The sequence below is a fragment of the Carettochelys insculpta genome, chromosome 5 (assembly GCF_033958435.1).
Source record: "Carettochelys insculpta isolate YL-2023 chromosome 5, ASM3395843v1, whole genome shotgun sequence".
Taxonomy (NCBI): Eukaryota; Metazoa; Chordata; order Testudines; family Carettochelyidae; genus Carettochelys; species Carettochelys insculpta.
In genome coordinates, this window is record NC_134141.1 from 45,426,581 (window position 1) to 45,447,742 (window position 21,162).

At 41.4% G+C, this 21,162-nt stretch overlaps 1 protein-coding gene across 5 annotated transcripts in view; it reads left to right on the plus strand.

Annotated features, from left to right (window-relative positions):
• Positions 1 to 20,113, plus strand: part of GRAMD2B (GRAM domain containing 2B) — a 66,943-nt gene extending 46,830 nt beyond the window's left edge. For all 5 annotated transcript variants that reach the window (XM_074995019.1, XM_074995021.1, XM_074995020.1 and 2 more), the window contains 9 exons: positions 5,728 to 5,823; positions 6,837 to 6,908; positions 7,013 to 7,093; positions 7,685 to 7,796; positions 10,691 to 10,813; positions 11,011 to 11,098; positions 11,750 to 11,854; positions 15,679 to 15,772; positions 18,780 to 20,113. In XM_074995019.1, coding sequence (XP_074851120.1) covers positions 5,728 to 5,823; positions 6,837 to 6,908; positions 7,013 to 7,093; positions 7,685 to 7,796; positions 10,691 to 10,813; positions 11,011 to 11,098; positions 11,750 to 11,854; positions 15,679 to 15,772; positions 18,780 to 18,821 — 813 coding nt within the window. In that variant the 3' untranslated portion in view covers positions 18,822 to 20,113. The remainder of the gene's footprint in view (positions 1 to 5,727; positions 5,824 to 6,836; positions 6,909 to 7,012; positions 7,094 to 7,684; positions 7,797 to 10,690; positions 10,814 to 11,010; positions 11,099 to 11,749; positions 11,855 to 15,678; positions 15,773 to 18,779) is intronic.
• The last annotated feature ends 1,049 nt before the right edge of the window (positions 20,114 to 21,162 follow it).

Here is a 21,162-nt window from a genome sequence, read left to right on the forward strand (position 1 = left end):
AGGCTCTGTTATCCAGCACATTAGGAGAACGGGGGTGCTGGTTAATCAAATATTCAGGTTAATTGGGAGTTATACATTACCAATGGAATACCAATTTTCAAAGAATTAGAATACAATCAAATGAATAAAATACACTATACAGGTACTCACTGATCCAGTTTGTTTCTTGAAACACTTAGGTATATAATGGTAAAGTTTTCTATATAGTGCATTATTTTATGGTACTAGGTATTACTGAGGGCAGTGCATGGTGTACACCCAGTTTACTAAAAATATACTTAATGCTAATACGATACAGAACACAATTTAACGTCCTTTTGATAATTCAGAATGTACTTCAGGGCCTTGCAGTGTCTGTCATCTTTATCATCATTATCAATAACCGTGGGCTCAGCGCCCTTTGGTATCTGATGCCTCTCTCACTATCTCCTTCCATCTTTCCCTGTCCAGTGCAGGGTGGCTTAGTTTCTGTAGATTAGCTCCACACCAATCAACTATATCATCTATCCAGTCTCTGTGGGGTCTGCCTCTCCTATTTGAACCATCCCAAAGTGTTCGGACATTCCATGTTCCAATGGATAGCATAGGTATTAGGTGTAATTTTCTTTCGGTAGCCAACTTATCGACCCAACCCCGATTGCTCGATTGGTATCGCAGACCTTGTTTATCCGGGCGACGTCCAAGCCGGCATCTTTTAATATTTAGTTGTACTGGCATCAGATTTCATTTGTATTGTTGTTTGACAGTCAGCGCATCAACACACATCTGACCAACCCTCCTCCTTCATCCAGGCTTGGGACTGGCATGGAGCTCACAGTGGCTTCATAGTGGAGTTGTCATCTTTATCAACATCAGTCATTACTGAAGATGTAGAAGGTGTAGATGATTGGACTGAATCTGTAATGACCCTGTGACACACCCTTGAACATGGGGCGGAGTTGTGTTTTTATTTACAAATCCCGGGTTTCAGCTTCCTTACTTGTTTTCTGCCTCTTTTGCATGAAAGTAAAGCCCAGAACATGCAATTACATAATGCACAGGACAGAAGACTAGACCTGGTTACTAGATTGAAGATTTTTCTTGGGAGTTATCAGAAATGCTGGTTAACTGAGTTTCCTGGTTAACAGAGCACTGGACAACAGAGCTTTTACTGTATGTTGCAGTAAGGCCCCAAAGCATCAGTCAACCCTTGTATTGTCTGATGTGTAGACAGACACACACACACACACACACATACACATGCATAGAGTCTCACAAGTCCACATCATTGTTAGCACCATGTCTGATTTAAAAAAATACCTTTTTAATAAATTTTATTTGTGTACATGTGCTATAAAAAGTCGAGGTATTTGGGGGATCTCAGGGTAGAATTGGAAGAGAGGAGAGCAATAGGAAGGGAAGGGAGGAGACAAAGCTGAGAAGCACCATTGATGGAGAGAGTGTGGTTTGGTAGCTGAGGAAATGTGGTAAAGGAGGGGAGACAGATTCTCCCACCTGCTGCTGTCACTCCTTATGTGGAGTGGACCCAGTTCTCTGGATTCTTGTCTGTGGCTCTGCTGCGAAGGGCAGAGGTGAGCTGTGGAGGTACTGACTTAGCCCAGTCACCAGTACTCACTGTTTTGGGAAAGTTCTGAGAGACTTCTGTGTTTGAATCTAGCAAATGTTTGTTATTGTATCATGGTGTGACAGCGCCACATCCATCTTGGGCCATACTGTACTAGTCACTGTAATTACAAATGGGAAGAGGTGGTTCCTGCTGAAAGAGATTTCTGTTTTCAACATAAATTTTGCCCTGATTTCTTGTCCTTGGGATCCCACTGAAACCAATCAGTATATCTGAGTATGGTTTTTTGTTTGGTTGGTTTTTTTTGGGATGCAGAGGGAAGCGGGGAGCCCATTTTAGGGGGAAGACTGTGCTTTGAAAGTGTAAAATATTTATACATATTTATTTATACATATTTATTTATACATTTCCTTGAAGGGGAATTGGAGTTAGATGCACACCTTTTCCTTCTTATGTATATATTAGGATTCTGATGCCATGCCTATTGACTTAATTAGAGAGACACATTAAAAAGATAGCAGCCCAAGAAGAAAATCTGATAAAAGGCCTGGCATTTAGAGAATCCTGCATTTAGAGAATTTTTAAGAACATAATACAGATTTAAAGAATGAGTAATGATAAATAGTTGTTCAGAGTAATAGCTCGTTGGATTTGTGAGGTGTACTATTACAGAGCTGAAGTAACTGAGCTATTGTTGTGAATTAACAGAGTGCATTAGTCATAATAAATTCTCTTCCATGAATGGGGAACTGTACTTCAACAACAGCCATATAGGATAAATAAAGAATCTGAAGTTAATAAAAAGGTCATATTCTGTCACTGTTGTTAATTGAGTGCAGCCTCCCTGGCCAAGTAGTTCCACTGAAGTTAATGAGACAATTTATAAAGTAAGCTGATACTGTGCCCCGTTGTTTGTGCTGATTTTGGCCCAAACTGGAGTTCAGTTCTGAAATATGCAAGCTAATATACTTGGGGAAATACATTCCAAAGCTCAAAGTCAGCGACAAACCTGGGAAGTTAGTAATGCAGAAAGAGACTTGTGAATTAGACATTTAGCAATGTGTTATGCTTTTGCAATATGCCAGTAAAATTTTTGGACTACATATAGTACACAAACATCCCATTTCTTGAAGCAATAATTTGTGTTTCTCAATAATGACTGTGGTGCAACTGCACCAAGGTTCCCTGTTGATGGAAATATTGAGAAACGGAAGCGATTCATATATCGCTGATAGCCCAGTCAGCCCAGATATCGCTGATAGCTTAAGCACAGATATCAGTGCTTAAAATCAGAAAGGACTGACTTGTGAGAAAAGACTTAAACGTTTATAGATATGCTAAGCAGCAACTAATGATCTGGTATGGTGTCTGATATGCCTACAAATATTTCATGTGTGCCAGCAACAAAAAGGGAAATAGAACAGAGAATATAATTGAGGATAATGTAATAAATAATAAATGTTCCATTGCTGGGAACTCTTAAAACAAGGCTGAACAAAAACAGGAAAACTTTTCAGCAAGCAATTGTTTCTTATGATGAGGAGCTTAACTATACAGTCTAATGGATCTTTTCTGTCTCTAACCTCTAGAGTTTACAATGTAGTATTAGGCCCTGTAGAAGATAACTATTTCAACTAATCAGTTACTCAGAGTTTGAAATGTACAGGGTGTGTGAAGGATATGTGCTGAGTGGCAATGCCCTATGTGCTCAATAAGGAAGAGATTTTTATGGCAGTCTTGGATAAACATCAAAAGACTTAGCAACTCTGCTCCTGGTGCCTCTCTGGGTAGCCACATCTTGGTAGTGGAGCCTAGCAAGCACTCTTCTGTCTGTGCAGCAACCATAAATTTTCCCAAGAGTGAATCACACTTGTGAATCACTGTCTTGCATTATGCTGTGTAGTTCTCCACCTGGCTTCTTCCAATTTTCCATAGTCACTATCCTTGTCTGGACAGTGAATACTGCAGATGGGTAACTCAGATGAATAGGACTATTTTCTGGTGAGTTTCTCTGTTAAAAGGTCTCTGGTGCAAGTTTGTAGGAAATGGGTATTCCATCCCACTTAGATTATTTTTCCTCTTTGAACTAAGATATCACAGCTAGGACTGGCCACCAAAATAGTATGCAGCAGAAACACGATTAGACGTTAATGCAGAAGGGTAATTGTATTTGATGCAGTTGGCAGAATATCTTTTTAATTGTCCAAGTTCTGTTCAACTATATTTATTTGAATAGTGCTGACTGTAAGTCATTTTCCAGGAAAAAAATTACAAACCAAGCCCTTTTCAGAAATTCTTACCATCTAGCTGGACAACATATGATGAACTCAAGCTGGAAAGGCCTAAGTGCTGAAACTAAGAGTGCCTGGGGAGCTTCCACACTTGCTTGCTCAAAGTGGTTTACAGGGTTTGATCCAAATGCTTTCAGCACCCCTCTGTACAAATTGTTCCAGCATCACTGGGAAAAGGCATAGAAAGCGGATTGAGGTAGGCAGGCTATTTTCAGTAATGATTTAAAGAAATGGGTTAGAGGCATTCCAGTCATGCTGTGAACACAGCCTAGCAAGCAGGCCAAACAGAAGTTCACACACTCAAACTAAACAAACTGGAGATAGGCCAGAGTTTCAAAACTGTGGATCCAAGTCTCCCAAGACCTCAAGGGGGGTGTTTTCAGCTAGCAGTTTTGATTCAGGCCTCTCTTTTCATCAAGAAATTTGTAACCTGTGCTTTTGATCAAAGTGACCTTGACCTCTTCTCTAGCCTATAGGGTGAGGGTAGCTTATCCATTTGGTTAGCCATCCCTAAAATGGTGTGTGACAAAGTGTCATACCCTGACTAAACATAAGCAAAAGCACTTGTGATGATGGGGGCTTTGGGGGGAGTGAGTCTAGCCAAAAGACAATGAGACACCGTTTCTTGTCTCACTGCTGCTTTTCTTAGAGGCTCCTCATAAGTAGAGGCTAACAACTAAAAGATTATCTGATATAAATTAAATAATTGAATGGTGATATGAATATGAATTATGTATGTAATTATTTTAATTCTTAGTCTGCAACACCATATGCTTTCAATTTAGTGCTATGAATGCTCATTTTAACTAATTTTTAGACAGGTTTCCTTCTGTCTTAATTTCTCACATATTCTTGTCCTCTGGGCTCTGCATCAGTCAGAAGTGTAAATAACAGGAATGATAACAGGGCAACCATTCCATCCTCTGTATAGGCTGAAGTGTCACATCTGTTTGTTTTGCTTCCAGGCAGCCTTTTTACTGGAAACAAAGAGCCTGCCCTACAAGCACTCGCTAATAATATGGGATTTCAGAGTGGGGCCCATAAGAAACTCTTGGGCCGTGTCTACATGAGCCCCAAACTTCGAAATGGCTGCGCAAATGGCCATTTCGAAGTTTACTAATGAAGCACTGAAATGCATATTCAGCACTTCATTAGCATGCGGGCGGCCGCGGCACTTCGAAATTGACACAGCTCGCCACCGCGCATCTCGTCCAGACGGTGCTCCTTTTTGAAAGGACCCCACATACTTCGAAGTCCCCTTATTCCCATCTGCTCATAGGAATAAGGGGACTTCGAAGTAGGTGGGGTCCTTTCGAAAAGGAGCCCCATCTGGACGAGCTGCGCGGCGGCCAGCTGCCTCAATTTCGAAGCGCCGTGGCCGCCCACATGCTAATGAAGCGCTGAATATGCATTTCAGCACTTCATTAGTAAACTTCGAAATGGCCATATGCGTGGCCATTTCGAAGTTTGGGGCTAGTGTAGACACGGCCAAGGAGATGTGTTTATGTTTAGCGTGAGTGGGCTAAATACTTCTAGTAATGTTGAAAACTCTAGACCAGAAAAGGGGCGGGGGAAATTGTTTTGTTTCTTACACACATCACAAACTTTTGTCAGAGTAAAACACAGCTGATGAATGTAACATTTACACTTAAGCAAAAGCAAGAACCAGGGTTCCTTACATCAGCCTGTAGCTTTTACATGTAATAGTTAAAACAGAGCCCCGGAAGTCCTCAGATAAGCTTATTGTTTCAACACTCTTTGATCAATGTTAGTGGCTTGGTTTTTGCATGAACTGCTACTTTTATAGAACCATTGTGGTGATTGAAGTATTATATTATTTTTGGCACTCTAACAACAATGATTTCTTTTCAGATTAGTATTCCTGTGATGTCCGTAACACTGATAAAGAAAACCAAAACTGCCCTTCTGGTGCCAAATGCTCTGGTGATAGCAACAGTCACTGACCGGGTGAGTGTGGGGTTTTCTTTGACCTCCTCTTGCATTTTCTCTCTTTATGCCCAGTATTTGTCAGAGGGAGCAGTTGTCAGGTGGCTGTTTAGATGTCAAGACACAGATCAATCCCATGTCACCATTTTAGAGTGTCACAAAACCAAACCCTGCAGGAGTTGACCAACAGTGAGGCCTGATGCACCCTTCTGAGGGAACTTCTTGCCTGTCCTGTCACAGAGTGGTGCTTCAGCCTTCCAGAATACCATTTTCTCCTTGGGATGCACAGAAGATATAGCTGTGCAAGGTACTGGAAGAAGAGGGGGACATAGAGAAGCAGGACACCAGTAGCTTTCTATGGACCTACTACACACCTCCCAGGATGGAGCTAAAACAGCTAAGGAAGTTAATCTATTTTGGGGGATCATTTATGCAGCTGCAGGAGGCCTGTCCAGTGGCAGAAGGGCTGGAAGGGAAAAGTCACATCTGCTGAATCACCAGCCCCACCTCCTACAGCACCTGTGGCTCTGCTTGACGGTTTCCTGTCCAGCCAGCAACAATCTAGCATAGTTTGGTTACAGCGTAATAGCAGCCCATGTGGTATCTAGGATTATTTCTTCCTGTTTTTATTTTGTTGTTTTGTTTAGGGGGGAAAAATTCTTAGAACTCCTACAGTATCTGTGCAATGAAAGGATTCAAATTTACTATAATTCGACCCAGGAGATGAGGGAAAGGCAGGTTGAATGGGGTGGGGAAAATATACTGCATCAAGTCTTATAGTCCTTGCACAGCAAAACTTATGTGTTCTATCTGGGCATGGACTGCAGGCTTTGGCAAATTATGGTAGCCCTCGTCCACCTTTCTTTGTAATATGCTTAAACTGTGGGGGTTTTTTGCTCCATATCTTCTAGGCCTGTCTTTACTATCTGCAGGCCTTAGAAAGCAATTGCTGAACTAGCAACTGATAAGATTAAACTTGTGCAAAAATGTCTTTTCAAGCAGTAATTATGTAAATAATTATTTTTGCCTTTCAGTACATATTTGTCTCGTTACTCTCCAGAGACACTACCTATAAGCTACTAAAATCTGTGTGTAGACACTTAGAGGTAAGTATTGACAGAGTGAAATTGTCCAGCTCAGCAATGGTTCTTATGCATGCATTGTATTTTCAAGATTGGCAATTAGATAATTTCAAAAAATTGGCTTTCAGGATACAAGTGTTGGCAAGAGCTCCAGTCCTTCTTCTGCCGAAAACAGCTTCAGGGCCAATCGCCCTATGACTCTGACTTTGGTAAGTTGGCTTGTCACATCCAAGTTCTGTCACCTCAGAAATCTCTGAATGATCTGCCAGATAGCTGTTGGTGACATAAGCGTAGATGTAATCTTCCTCTCCACAAGAACAATGAATGAATAGATGTGATGTCTGTACGTGTGCTCAGAGCACACAATTATTAAGGTCTGTATGTGAGCTGTGCACTGATTTATATTTTTCTTCCTTTCCACATGTCTGTTTTTCCAGCAGCCAGATATTCATTGTATTTTGTGCTAATTTAGACTTGCAGCAAGTGGCCTCCCTTGCCACTGAAGGCAGAATAACAGCCTTCTCAAAGCTTCTGCCTTCACACTTCCCCCACATATCAGTTCAGCACGTTGATCTGAAGAAAAAGCAGCTGTTCAGTAGTTGATTTATGCCACAGTCAATGACCAGATAGTTTAAGCTATAGCTATACTAATAATTCATCTGTAGAGTTACGCCTTTAAATTTCTGCTACAGTTTTAAGATGCAGATAACCCAAAGAGTAATGGTGTAAAAACAAATCCTCATAACTTTAGTAGTTGCCTTGTTTTTTGTCGTACTTTTTTGCGTACTTTATCCCTTTAGGATTTCAATGAAGACTACTCAGATTTGGATGGTATAGTGCGCCATCGAAGGCAAGAGTTGGAAGAGACAAGCAGTACTGGCTCTCAGACCCCTGAATCAGAGCACTTTCAAGGTCTGCATAATCTCAGTGTTTTAAGACTGGAAGTATTTAGAGCACTAAAGGTCAGGTAATGTGACAGATTATCTTTGAGAGTACAGGTGGACATCTCAATTATTCTCCAGAGCCTCAACTTGGACTTTTTAAGAATGTCTAGCTGTTATGGATTGTGATGAACATCTTGAGAACATGATCCAAGTACCACCAAGGCAAAGACATCCACTGGATTCTGCTGGCAGCCTGAATCAATGGTTCTGAATTGTGAACTGCACCCTTAATTTGCATGGGCACTAAATCAGATGCTAATAATACTAAGATATTAGCATTCCCTATGAAAGAATTTAGGAATAGAGAGGAAGTATATTATGTCGGTCTACACCATGTTTTCCCAAATTGTGGTTTGGGTGGAAAAGGGGAAGGACAGAAGATTGATAAAATAATGTGTGCAGGCCTTTAACATTACATCTGGGCACTAGGCAGCATTATGCTTTTGTCTGCTATGTTAGAGAGCTCTCTACTGTCAGTTGTTCTTTCCATGTTGTGCCTTGGTGCCACAAGACTTCTTGTTCTCTTTCCATGTAGTTACCCTTAGGTACCTCTTAACATTGTTTTAAATATGCTAGTAGCTCAGGCTGCTTTACTGTTGTGTCAGGCATATTTTTTCACATCTTTAACCATTCTTATAGTTCTTTTCAGAACCCATTCCAGCATTCTAACCTCCTTTTAGAGGTGTGGATACCAGACATGAGCATGGTAATCTAGCAAGCGGGAGCATGATCCAGTTTAAGTAGAGCCAAGTCACAACCCATGCTACTGCCAGCTATGCACCTATTTCTAGCGCTCTTGCTCAAGCAGAAATAGCATGTGGCTGTTTACTCACACTGGGAAGCACCCTCCCAGCTACAGTGTAGACTCAGCATCCTACTCATCCCTCAGTTACTTGTTTGTATGATGGGAGTCTAAATAAGGCCATATATATATATATATATACCTCCTAACCTTGCATGTAATAAAATAAAATATGGCTTTACTAAGACCCTGGTTATGGATATGTGCATTTATTCACAACAGCAGACCCACTGGGCCAGTGGCGCAACCAGTGTAAGTAAAGCTAAGGCTTTGTCCAGACCTAGATTTTTGTTTCCTTTGTGCACAAAATATTTTGAGCCTCTGAGTAAGGTGACTTGCCACCCCTGAATGCTGGTGCTCAGGGCAGCCATCTGCAAAGCTGAGGGCATTACATGCTCTTCTTAGACTCAGGAACCTAAATTCCCTTAGAGTGACTGGGGTGATTTGTATGCCTTTATTCTGGAAACCAGATAAGTTCCTGAAATATTGTGTACTGCATTAATTTTCAGTTTTATATGTCAAGTAGCAGTGTAAATACTCCTTCTCTGCAGATCCATGCCTAAAATGAGCAGCTGAATTCCTGCTTTATCCCGTATTAGCTTAATTAAATAAGTGCTTTAGTGTCTCGGTGCAAGACAGACAAAACAGAAAACTATTTATCCTTGAAGCCTTGGGAAATATCACAGATGTTTCGGTTTTTCCATTACGCTGTTAGAAGAGACCGGCTTTTGTCATGTGAATTTATTCACTCAAGGTTCTTTGAACTATATCTGCAAATGCCTTAATATATACAAAGTTATCCTTCCTTGACCAGGTGTTTGCTTGACGTAATTGCTTTCTGTAGCCAGACATCCCAAAACATTGCAGAAGGAGGTAGAGATGATTCTGTTGCCTCCTTTAATTTCATAATGGGAAGGAATAGTAGAATGTCAATGTTTGCAATTTAAAGAAATAAGGCAAAAATCAGCCAGGTTAGGATTGTGTCAGTGGGGTTGTACAGAAGAACTGACAGCACAAAATGGGCCAATGTGTCTAAATTGTCTAGAACTTATAAAGTGATTTTACACCCCTGGGCTGTATTATTTTGCAATTCCAAATCATTATCTGTATCACATCAAAAGCTATTTGAATACCAGTAACTTCAACTCAGGCAGTGTCTCAACTCCTTTTTTGTTTAGAATAGCCTAAATTATTTTTGGGAAACTGTATGTTCTTTCTGTTCAGGAGGTCAGACTACATGATCACAATAATCCCTTCTGGCCTTAGAATCTCAATTTACTAACCTGGTTAGATATAATTTAGCAGGGCTTTTTAATTTGCCACCATGTTTGAACACTCATTTCTCCTCCCTCACCCATGCTTACCAAGTAGGTTTTCTGAAATGATCTTTTTGCAGTATTAGGGAGCCACAACTAAACTACTGTGTTGCTCCCACCCAACGAACACATTCAGTTTCAGCTCCTCTCTCTGGGGCAGTATAGCTTAGACCCCCAGCGATGTGGCCAACTTTTTTAAAGGTTCCATACTGTAGGCTGCTTGGAGAGTGCAGAATTCTGTCCTGCAGAAACTAACAGCTTTCTTGTACTGCTCTAGTCAAAGGTCTCTTCTCCAACCCACCCTCATAAGTAAAAGCACAGCATCTCATTTAAAAACAGAACTAGCTTAATGCATCACTATGACATAGTCAGATATTACAGTTACATGTATGCTGTCAGAATCTGAACTGGATATAATTAGTTTAATTGGATTTCTAAATATAGCCATCATTCAATTCCCAGCAAAATACATTGGCAGTCGTCAAGAGAATGGCTGGTCAGCGTGTGGGTAATGGCAGGATTTGCGATTGTCACATTGACCTGGTGGCTTGCTATTTTTGGTTTAAGAAAAAAAACCCTATTTTTAGTGTTGCTAGTTTCAGAAGGGCAAGTTCTGGAATTAGTAATCATGTCATCCACACTTCACTTCCACTCATAGGAAACCTTTTTGAGGGACTAATTGTTTGTATCCTTGAAGAGGAGATCATTTTCTTTTGTGCTTCATTTCATTTTTGTTTTTGACAGATTACGCTGTCATTGAGACCCAGACTCATCTGAAAGTTTCCAAAGCAGAAGGAAAGTCTATCCATACAGATGGACACAGCAACCATATGCCTGAAGAAACAGGCAGGAACATTCCCAGAAATGGTAAAGAACCAAAAAGTTAGATCTTCAGCAGGTATAAATTGGTGTAGTTCTGTGTAAGCCCAGGCAACTAAACCAATTTATACCACGAGGGCATCTATCTCTTGCTGTTTACATCCTTTGCCACATATTTGTAAAGTCTTTTTATTGTGTTAAGTCAGTCCAGTATGATCAAAATAATTCCATTCTTTTCACAACAGGTCATGCTGAAGTCTTTGGTTTCTTCCAGAGAGTCAAGTCCCACAGATTTGTGTCTCTGAACCACATACTCATTTTCTATGCAGTTCTGTAAGTGAACAATTTCTTACCAACACCATCAATTTCCTCATACCTTTATTACACCAGACTTACTACTGTGCTGCTTTCAATGGAGTTGCACCAATGTAAAAATAGAAGTGTATTTTAGAAAGGGTTTCTTCATTCCTCCCCCACCCCTTTTTTTGGGGTGGGGGGTTGAGGGCAGTACCAGCAATAGGATTTTACAGTAAAATGTGTTCTGCATTAATGCGAGCAGGAAAATACCATTTATTGTGATCTTTCTAAACTGCTCAAAGAAGTTCTCCAGAGCAGGGGTGGAGTTCATGGTCTATGCCCTATAGAACCCGCTAAGATAATTGTGACAACTATATTTAATAACACTAATTGAATGTCAATTCCAAATAACACTTTACATGGCTGTAGAGCCTAAAGATGAGATTTTCAAAGCTGCCTACAACATGCAGACACCAGAGGAATTAGAAAAGCTATGTCCTAAAGCAGCTCTGAAAATGCCACCCTAAGAATGTTAGTCTACAAATAACTTTTATTAATTGATTTTACAACAATAAATATTGTCATGCTTCTTTTTGGACATGAGGGTGCTTCATTGCAATTAGCACCACTGAGGGTTTATTTATTTATTTATTTATTTAATTAATTTCATTTTTTTTCCCCCTGCAGTGTCTGCATCCTTGTCTTTTCTACCTTCTACATGAGATATAAAATCAATGTTCTGGAGGAACAGCTAGTCTCCATGGCTTCCTTTGTTGAATCCCATATTAATGGGTAAGAACGCATCATTTATAAAAAATAATAATATTCCTCTGGTTTATGCATTAAGTCCATCTGGAAACCTATCTTCTTCAAAATCTCATGATAATTGACAAGCAATTTAGTGCTATGTATTTCTCAAGCCTGCATTAGCCTCATCTCACAACTTTCTCTTTTTCCAAGAAGGACTGGGGTAAACGTAATTAAAGTGAATTCAGGTATAAACCAAATTTAAGCACATTTCAGTTAATTGGGAGTAAAGGTTACACTGGCTATTATGGAGTGATATTGTACTCTGTCTTCAAAGAGGTGTATTTCAGAGTTCTCCAAGTCTTACAGAGCACTGAAACTAGCTGTTCTGCAAAGAAAACCTTTATTCTTCACATGCTATGTGGCTAGTTTTAGACCCTTTCAGAACCAGCAGGTGGGTTCCTCTGCTTGTGTGCGTTGTAGGGGAGAAGGTGCCTTGAAGGTTTGGGTTACCTTCACTTCAGGGAACACCCATCTTACTGAACTAAAAACCCTGTTTTGTGGTGCAGCATAAAGGAAAGGGGAAAAATTACTCCCTCAAGAATCTGGACTGCTGTGGGTGCCAGTGTGGCAATGATCAACTTAATTTAGAGAAGCCAGAGGGTCTTTTAATTTCTGGCAGGCTCCTTAGGGCAGTTTATTGGCTACTACAGATTTCAGAGCGGGCTGGAACTCCCACAGTGCTGGGCAGTATAGGCTTGCCTCCCTTCCCCCACCCCAAAATCGTTAAGACCACTGATGTCTGCCATGTGGTGTGTGTTCGCTAGGGGAATTTTCCCATGACCCTTATGGCCCAGTTCTAGTCCCTCTGTGTTGCAGAAGCCTGCGGAGCTGAGGTCAGGGGGAATATTTGTCTCCCATGGCTGTTTTCTTGCTTCACAGACTTAGGCCTGATCTGCACTATAAAGGGTTTTCTGGTGTAATTATGTTGGTAACCTCCTACCGGGGACATAGTTTATGTAGATTGAAGGGTTGTTTGCAGATATATCTGACAGCAATTTTCCAAATAAAATAAGCTATACCAGCTCAAGGCTGTATTTTTTGTCATAACTGTGTAAGCTAAGGCTTTGTCAGCATAGCTACATTAGGAGGGGCCTTAACTTTTTTCACATTGCTAACTGACACAGCTTTCCCAGCAAAAAAATAAGAGCAGACCTAGCCTTAAAGGCTTAAGGATATGAATGGGGCAAGGAGCGAGTAGAAAGGAAAATACTAGTAATTCAGATAAGGTCAATATCAGTAACTTAATCCACTAACTCATGAATATTTATTCTCACGGAGCAATATGTACTATGAATGCCTATATTGCACTAAAAATATAAAAGATCTAATAAGTACTTATTTCTAGTACAGCCAATTGTGTCATTCAGGGATCATTCAGCACTTAACTTAAGCTGCTTGCAAAAGAGCAGGTTTATTGTGTATCTGCTTCCAAATGGGTGTGCTTACGGAGAGCTTATTCCAGCCAGACTCTGTCTGGTAGTTTTAGCCATTAGCGGCACAGTCCCCAATCCCACAAAAAATCAAAAAATCAAATCAGGTGACTTAAAATAAATTCCCATATACCACAACAATGGCCTCAGTGAATGGAAAAATCAGTAGAAGGTAAGTAGTATGCAGTGGGGCCAACTGGCTCTGTATCAGCATGGGAGGAGGGCCCTGGAAAGGGTGAAGCCAGGGGCAGAAGTGGCGAGGCCTAGGGCATTCAGCCCTCAGCACCACCCAGGCAGCAGCACTGGCCCACCACCACTCCCTCACAGTCACGCACAGAGCTGCTGCAGCACTTCAAAAGAGCACCAAGCACCAACGCAGCAGCAGTGCTGGCTGGTGCTCCAGGCCCCTTTGAAATGCTGGGCCGGGGGGCCACTGCCCCTTTGCCCCTCCCCCGCCAGCAGTATGTGGCCAGTTTAGTTAACGCTTCAGAACTTGGAATGAACACTGATCATCCTTGGGAAAAGGCTGTGAGGTACACAGTCTGTTTGTATCAGAGGGGCAGCCATGTTAGTCTTATACGCAAAAACACCGAGAAGTGCTGTGGGACCTTATAGACCAACAGAATTTTAGGAGCATGAGCCTTCATGATCAAAGACCTGCTTCCAAAAATTCTGTTAGCCTATTGATAAGCAATTCACTGAGCTTCCTGAGGTAACTAAGCACACACCAGGCCTGCTCCTGGTTACAATAGGGTTCCCTCGCCTGGCCCCATTTCCTAGCACCTGCTATGTACATTTCCTTTGCCAACTTTACCCTGTTGTCAGGATCCACCCTTGTTTTCAGCAGCAGGCTGGGGCTCCATGACAGGAGAGGTTTCTCCAGACTCCTCCTACATGCTGTCTGATGCAAGCACATGATTCCTGGGCTAAGGAATGGGACCCAGCAGCAGGGAGACAGCTGTACGTAACAGAGCCAATTAGAGTAAAAGTAGCTGTGCTCCACTCTGTTGGGGAATAACTTGCTTCAGCATTGTCTGAGCGCCAGAAACCTAAGATCCTGCCCAGACACAGCAATGCCTAGTCACTGGTCCAAAACCCTTGCTAGTTGGGTTCACAGGTGGAGATAATTGGGGAAACCGATCAGTTTGTTTATGGTGACATTAAAGAGTGAACTGTGTTCTCTTCTTCATGTGACTGTGTGCCTTCCTAGTCTAGCATGCAAAAGTAGTTAATAATCAAATTGTAAACCAGAATGCAAACTTGCAACAGCAGGTGCTTTACCCGGAAATGTTGACACAGTGAGCCAGCTGGAGAAGTACCACCTGAAAAACAAGCAGCCAAAGAAAGCAACAAATAGCAAAACCTTTACAGGGTGGTGCCTTACCCAGAATGGGTGGGCCTGTTGGCAGAGTGTTGAAAGGGCCCAATCTCCTGGGCCAAGTTGCGTTAAAACTTCTAACTCCATTTTCCTGCTGGATTCATCTGGTTTCCCTGACAAAACACTTCAGACCACTTCAAAAATCTGTTGTACCATTTAAATCCAATTCTGCTCTCAGCTTGTATTGACAGTGGGGACAGTATATGTCTATCAGAGAGCAGAATTAGGCTCGTGAGTCTTAATTGAAAGGGGTAGGAAGGGAATGATGCCTTATCCTTCACTGGAATGTCTGGAAAGCTGTTAATCCACTAGTTCTTTCCTTATTTAGAGTTGTGTGAGACCATTATGGCCCCTTCAGACTTACTTTCAAAATGGAGGGAGGGTCATTCCAATGTGGGCCAAAGTTTTAAATCATAGAGAGTAATTTCTAATCAGCACTTCCTACCCTTGTTTTTCCAGTTTGTTTGGATCCAGGTCATAAGCCACAAGCATGCTTTCAGAGGGATTTTACTAATAAAAATGCTTAAGAATTTCCATCTTGGTTTCTTCCAGGCCCACTGGCAGGGGGAGGGGAGCAAAGGGGGCAATTGCCCCAGGGTCTGGCATTTCAAAGGGGCCTGGAACTCCAGCCATCGCTGCTGCTAGCTTGGCTCCATAGAGATGGGAGGGAGAGGAGGAAGTACTACAATTTGAGCAGTTTTAGGGACTGACTACCCTAGGGCTCTCACCTTCCACCATTGCCCCACCCCCACCAAGGACACTGAGCCAGGCCCCCCTCCCACATTGCCTGAGTCTTCTGTGGTTGTTGGCCCACCATCGTTTCTGCAGAATTAGTCTGGTAAAGAATGCAGTCTGAGAGCACAAATTACATTACAGAAATACTGTACTAAATAAGTATCAGACTAGCAATGTTCCCTTTCTGAGCATTCATCGCTCTCTGTGTAAAATGTGTTACATATCCTCATTCCTCCCTCATATCTCATTCTTTTGTTTAACAGACAGCCAGTGCAAAAAGGTCTGGGGTCCCATCTGCAAATGAATACTGATGCTCTCTGTGATGAACTAACAGCTAACCTCATTAAACTGGAAAAGGTACGAACAACAGTTGGCAGGTACTTAAATGCCCAGTGCTCGGATATATGATGAGCACACCAGTTGCCTGTCAAACCACTGACATTTGTCTTTCCCCAAAGCACCAGACTTCCCAAATTTGCTTTTATAGATCTTGCAACAGCATCTCAGGAAGAATGTGAACTATCTTCCTGAGGTGAAACCGTTCTTAACTGTTAATTTATCCCATTGTCTAACAGCCAGAGCACATGTATAGATATATGTGAGTGCTCCCTTATGAGAGTTTGAAGGATCAATTGCAATTTAATTATTCTGAAACCTCCAGTGATTTATTCTGCTGACTATCAGTTAATAACTGTATTTTGGCTGATTAGATAACAGACTCTTGATTTTACCCTTTTTAGTTGAAATATTTCTTGTCTGTTTTGCCCAAACAATAAAAGCTGCTGGAATTTCAGTGTCCCCCTACAAAGTGGGTGTTTAAGAGTAGCCTGTTACTGCTTAGTAGTACAAACGCACCAGCTATTTATTCCCTGCAGATAACCACTTCTCTTTTCCATTACAACTTGCAGAACTAAATGTATTTGTTATTTCCTGCTGGAAAATCAAACAAAAACAGGATTAGGCAAGCAGGTATATGTTCACTCAGTTACACTCACATTTCAACTGCAGTAAACTGATTATTAAAGCTAAGGTGGTTTGTTTTATTTTTACCACTGACCCAACAGTTGAATTTCTACCATCATAACCCTTTACTTGAATTCCTACATGCTGTAATCACTAGTCTTTGTTTCTAAAATGTTGGTAGCTTGCCAATGTCTTTAATACTGTTTGTTTTTCCAGAGCATACTTTTCAGGTTGCATGTCACTCAGATTATTTTAATATAATTACTAGCTAAATGTCAAAGGTTTCAGTACAATTTTGTAACCAAGGAAGTGAGGCTTGATTCTCTCGTCACTGTGAATGTGGAGTAATTCCGTTGATTTCCGTGTCGGTGTTTACTAAGTTAAAATTAGTGAGTGAGGGGAGAATTACTGGATGGTAAGATATATTCAGACAGCACTCCTGTAGTCGTGACCCAAGTACACAGGCCCAACCATTTCAATAGGATGTCTCATGTAAAGACTAATGCTTTAATTCAGCAAAGCACATGAGCATGTCTGAAGTGTCATTGATTTCAGTGGGACTTGAGCCTATGTTTAAAGTTAAATGTTTTGCTCAACTAGGGTCTAAAGAATTGAACCTCTACAGAGACTTTAACTTTGCTTGTTCTCATACTTGGATTGCTGCCAACTTACAATACAATGGTCCTAGTGTCATTTGAGCACAGGTTGTTGCATACCAACACACCGCTCTTAAACTGGCACTAGCACTCTTCAGTAAAGTGTTGCTTAACCTTCACAAGTATTTAAGCTAACACAATGAAATAGCTATTTGTTGTGTGTGAAAACTATATTGCTTGTGTGACATTCTTCTCTGATTTTTTGTTTTTAAATGAGGAAAGTTATTAGTCCTGCTACCTGTACTTAATACATGCTTTCTTCTTCTCATCACATCTTTCTCATAGACTTGCAGAAATCTGGCCTTCAACCTACTCTCAAAAAACTTGTTCAGAATTAGAGCCCATTACAGGGACCTCGCTTGAATGTGATCTTGTGGTTCTCTCAGCTCCGTTGAATTCCACACTTAGCAGCCGCTGAATTCCCATTCAGTTAATAGCACAATCTCCCTCACATTTAGGCTATTTTTGGTGGTTTCAGAAAGTTTGATTGCTGAATGTGCCAGATGTATCCATCAGGGAAATGGTTGAAATGAAAAATCAAAATGACCAGTACACTTCACATACATCAGACCCAGCACCTCAGTTTATTCCTGCACCTCTTCTGGGAAGGGAATAAAATGAGGGCACTTGATAAATTTGTGTACATTAACCTTGAAGTTGACTTCATTTTCTCCTTTCTTTTCCCTTGTTGAACCCAACTCTGCCTTTTTTCTTAATGTTTCTTTGGTGTGCCTCAGGAAAGTAGAAGGCATGATAACATGACTTGAAGATCTTGGGTCAACTGGGGGTTGGATTGGGCCATGGTGTCATTTTAGAGCAGCCTTAAGGCAGCTCCATTTTACACCATATGTAGCGAGTGGCTCTGGCAGCTGAGGCTCTAGCAGAAGCCCACGTATCCCATGCCAAAATGCCCTATGTTGAAGTGGAGAGAAGACAAGGTAGATGTAAGACTGTCAATGACAGCTTTGCACCATTCAGCAATTGCCTTGGGCAGCACTTTGGCTGCTCTGTACTGCCTTCAATAGCCCAAAGCATCTGGGGGCAGAGTCTTCCCACTAGTGCTGGCTGCCACCTTGCAGCTCCTTAAAGGAGTAGGATAATTTCTGGACCATGGAATGTGTTATCTCACAATATGTAGATTGTATTCTACTATCTGTAAGCTGAGGGGATCAGCCTGTCCCTTATGAGCTGGCCAAAATGCTTTCAGTTCCCTACTTTGAAAAACCCAAAGGCTTTTGATACAAGTTCTGTACATGTTTTCTTGAGATTTTGGCATTCTATGAAGATAGTCACCACTTTTCAATTATCCAAAAAAGATCAGTTATGAAATTTTGAATAATGGCAATGTATTGACAAATCAATTAAAAAGATTATGTTAATTACTGGGATTTTTTTTTCCAACTCTGCTGTCAGTCCTGGAGCTGCCGTGGTCTCTCACTAGCTCAAACTTAGTAGAAGAGCAGGACGACTCTGGAATTTACTGAAAGCGCACCTAAGTCCTGCTGCCTCAGTCCCAGCTTTCCAGCTCAGCTTATATCTGATTGATGCACATGGGGATGTTGGTATAGTAACAGTATAGCAGTCATTCCAAATGTATGAAGGGCGTAAACAGTAGTGCCAGAATTAAATGGTGCATTCAGACTTGCACCAAAGAAGGCTTTTTAACAGTGTGAGTAGCTGTAAGTTTATCTGAAGCTTCTGATAGTTTTGTTTTGTTTTGTTTTTTTGTTTGCTTGTTTTTAAAGATACAAAACAACTTACAAAGACTACTTGAAGATGGTGATTGAAACATTGATGTTCTGGGCTACTTCGTACCTCACTCCCCTGCTTATGACAAGCAGCATCAAACACTGCAGTGAACTCTGCAGGCCAGAGTTCACGTTCCATTCTTTTAACCTTACCCCGTACCTATACTGCAGCAGAAGCGCTTCTTTCTGAAGGATGTGAAGATTGGTTTATTTTTGTGCAATAAAATGTATCTGTGTATTGTGACAATGTCTGTCCACTGCTGGTCACACATCAGGATAGACAATGTGATTTTTATAGTTTGGAGCCAAATTCTGTTTTTGATTACTTCAGGGGAAATCTGGAGTAACTCCGTTTAGCTCAATAGTTTTCATTTACATGGATGTGACAGAGCAGAATTTGGTCCTGGATGCACAGCTACAGAACCTCTGTGTGCAATGCTTGCTCTCCTTTGATGAGAGACACCTATCACTGTAGTTATGAATAAACACTCCATTTCTCCACTTCTCTTCTCTCCCAGTTCCCCAAAATCGGCGCATGTGGCAAGCACCTTAATGGCCGGTCCCTCTGAGGCTGATTCAGTACATTCTGCTCCTTATGTGCCAGATTCTCAGCTGATGTAAATCAACATGACTCTATTCACTTCACTGGAGCTTCACCAGCTTCACCAACTTAATACCAGCTGAGTCCCTGGCTTGTTGGTTTAGATGGAAATTGAGTGCCCAACGGATGGCCAGATCAAGTCCTAGGCAATCACTCACAATTTTTACACAGTATCCCACACATTACGGTGTGTGGCTTCTGCAAACTATTTATGAGGGTAGCAGCACAGTGTGCCACCAAAGCACAATTTAAAATATCCAGTATATTTTTAATCTGTGTAACACAGTTTGCTCTTAATGCCTTTCCATGCTGTGATGCTGTCAGCTTTTCAAAGGATCACATAGGGTCTTAGCTGTGCAGTTCCCTTTCCAGTTACTGGGAGTCCCATAGCTACTTTGGTCACAGACTCTGTGGGATCTTCCATCATCCTTACACAATGGGAACTGGCAAGGTAATGAAAAATACAATGATACAAACCATTCTTCTGGAGTGAATAGAAGTGAGATAGGTGTCTCTCTTGTTACATTCATCTGTTTGTTTTCACTGATCCTCATATGATGAAGTAACTGGTAATTTTAACTCTTTGGTTTACCAAGTGGGTTGGTGCTCATGAGGCAATATTTGGGGTAGAATAAGATACAACTTGTAAGTAAAGAGATATTTATATATGCTTTTTACAATCATTTCTGTGAAATGTAGCTTATTTTGTCTAATAAAAAGTGACCTGCTTTTAAAAGTCTGGTACTTGTATGTGGCTATTTGAACATGTGGCAGTTAGTTTTATACTATAAACAAACCTGATACAAGTTTTTTGCCAACAGAAATGTTGCTCTTACTGTTTTTTGTGCTTCCAAAATCTGTTTTCAAAACTTCTTTTAATGCATCACATTATACAATGCAGCTAGGCCATGACAGGCCTTCCACTGGAGGTTTTCAATCAGTTTCTTGCTATGGATGTATTTTTTTCTCCTTACAGCCACTGGAGATTATCTTCAGCTATTGTAAATCAGTGTAACAACAGGGCTGATATATACCAACTGGTGATCTATTGGGGTGCTGATGACAGAAGCCATCTGTCTGGTGTTTGTTTTTCAAGTTGACAGATGCAGTGGCAGTAGCCCTCATTCCTGAGGATCAGGCCCTTGGTTGTAATCTGTCGATGTGAATGCTGGGGAAAGCTGTGCCTGGAGAATGTGGCACAGAAGCCTCTGTCATCTTCCATCTGTAGGTGAGGTGCAGCAATCTGCACAACTGAGCCAGGAGCCGGTCCTAAATAGAGCCTGATTAGCACCTTTCCCATTCAACGGATCTCTTTCAGGCTGATGGAATTTTTTCCCACAAATACACACCTCCAGTGAAGAGCACCCTGCAAGGCTTGGCTCTCCAGCTTGCTAGAAGTTAAGAGTTCACAGCCCCCTCTCCCCGCCCCCCGAGGCCTCTTGTCATCCCACCCTAAGCACAGCATGGCAGAAGTTACACCCACAAACAGAGCAGATTCAGGGAACGTTTCCAGGAGGGTCTTTTATATTACTTAGATATATCAGTATCATTAGTTGCGCAAACTAATAAACAAATCTCTTAAGCTATTTCCATCCACAGTTTTTCATCTCACATTCCCACATATGAGCCATATTCTGCCTTTCCTTATGAAGACAGCAGTGTAGCATATGTACAATGGAGGGCAGTAGCTGACTTCCAACTGTGAATTTAATGGGCACAGCCTCTGTGGCAGGCTTGATTATCCCTGATAACTCTTCTAACGTGATTCTACTGCTCAGC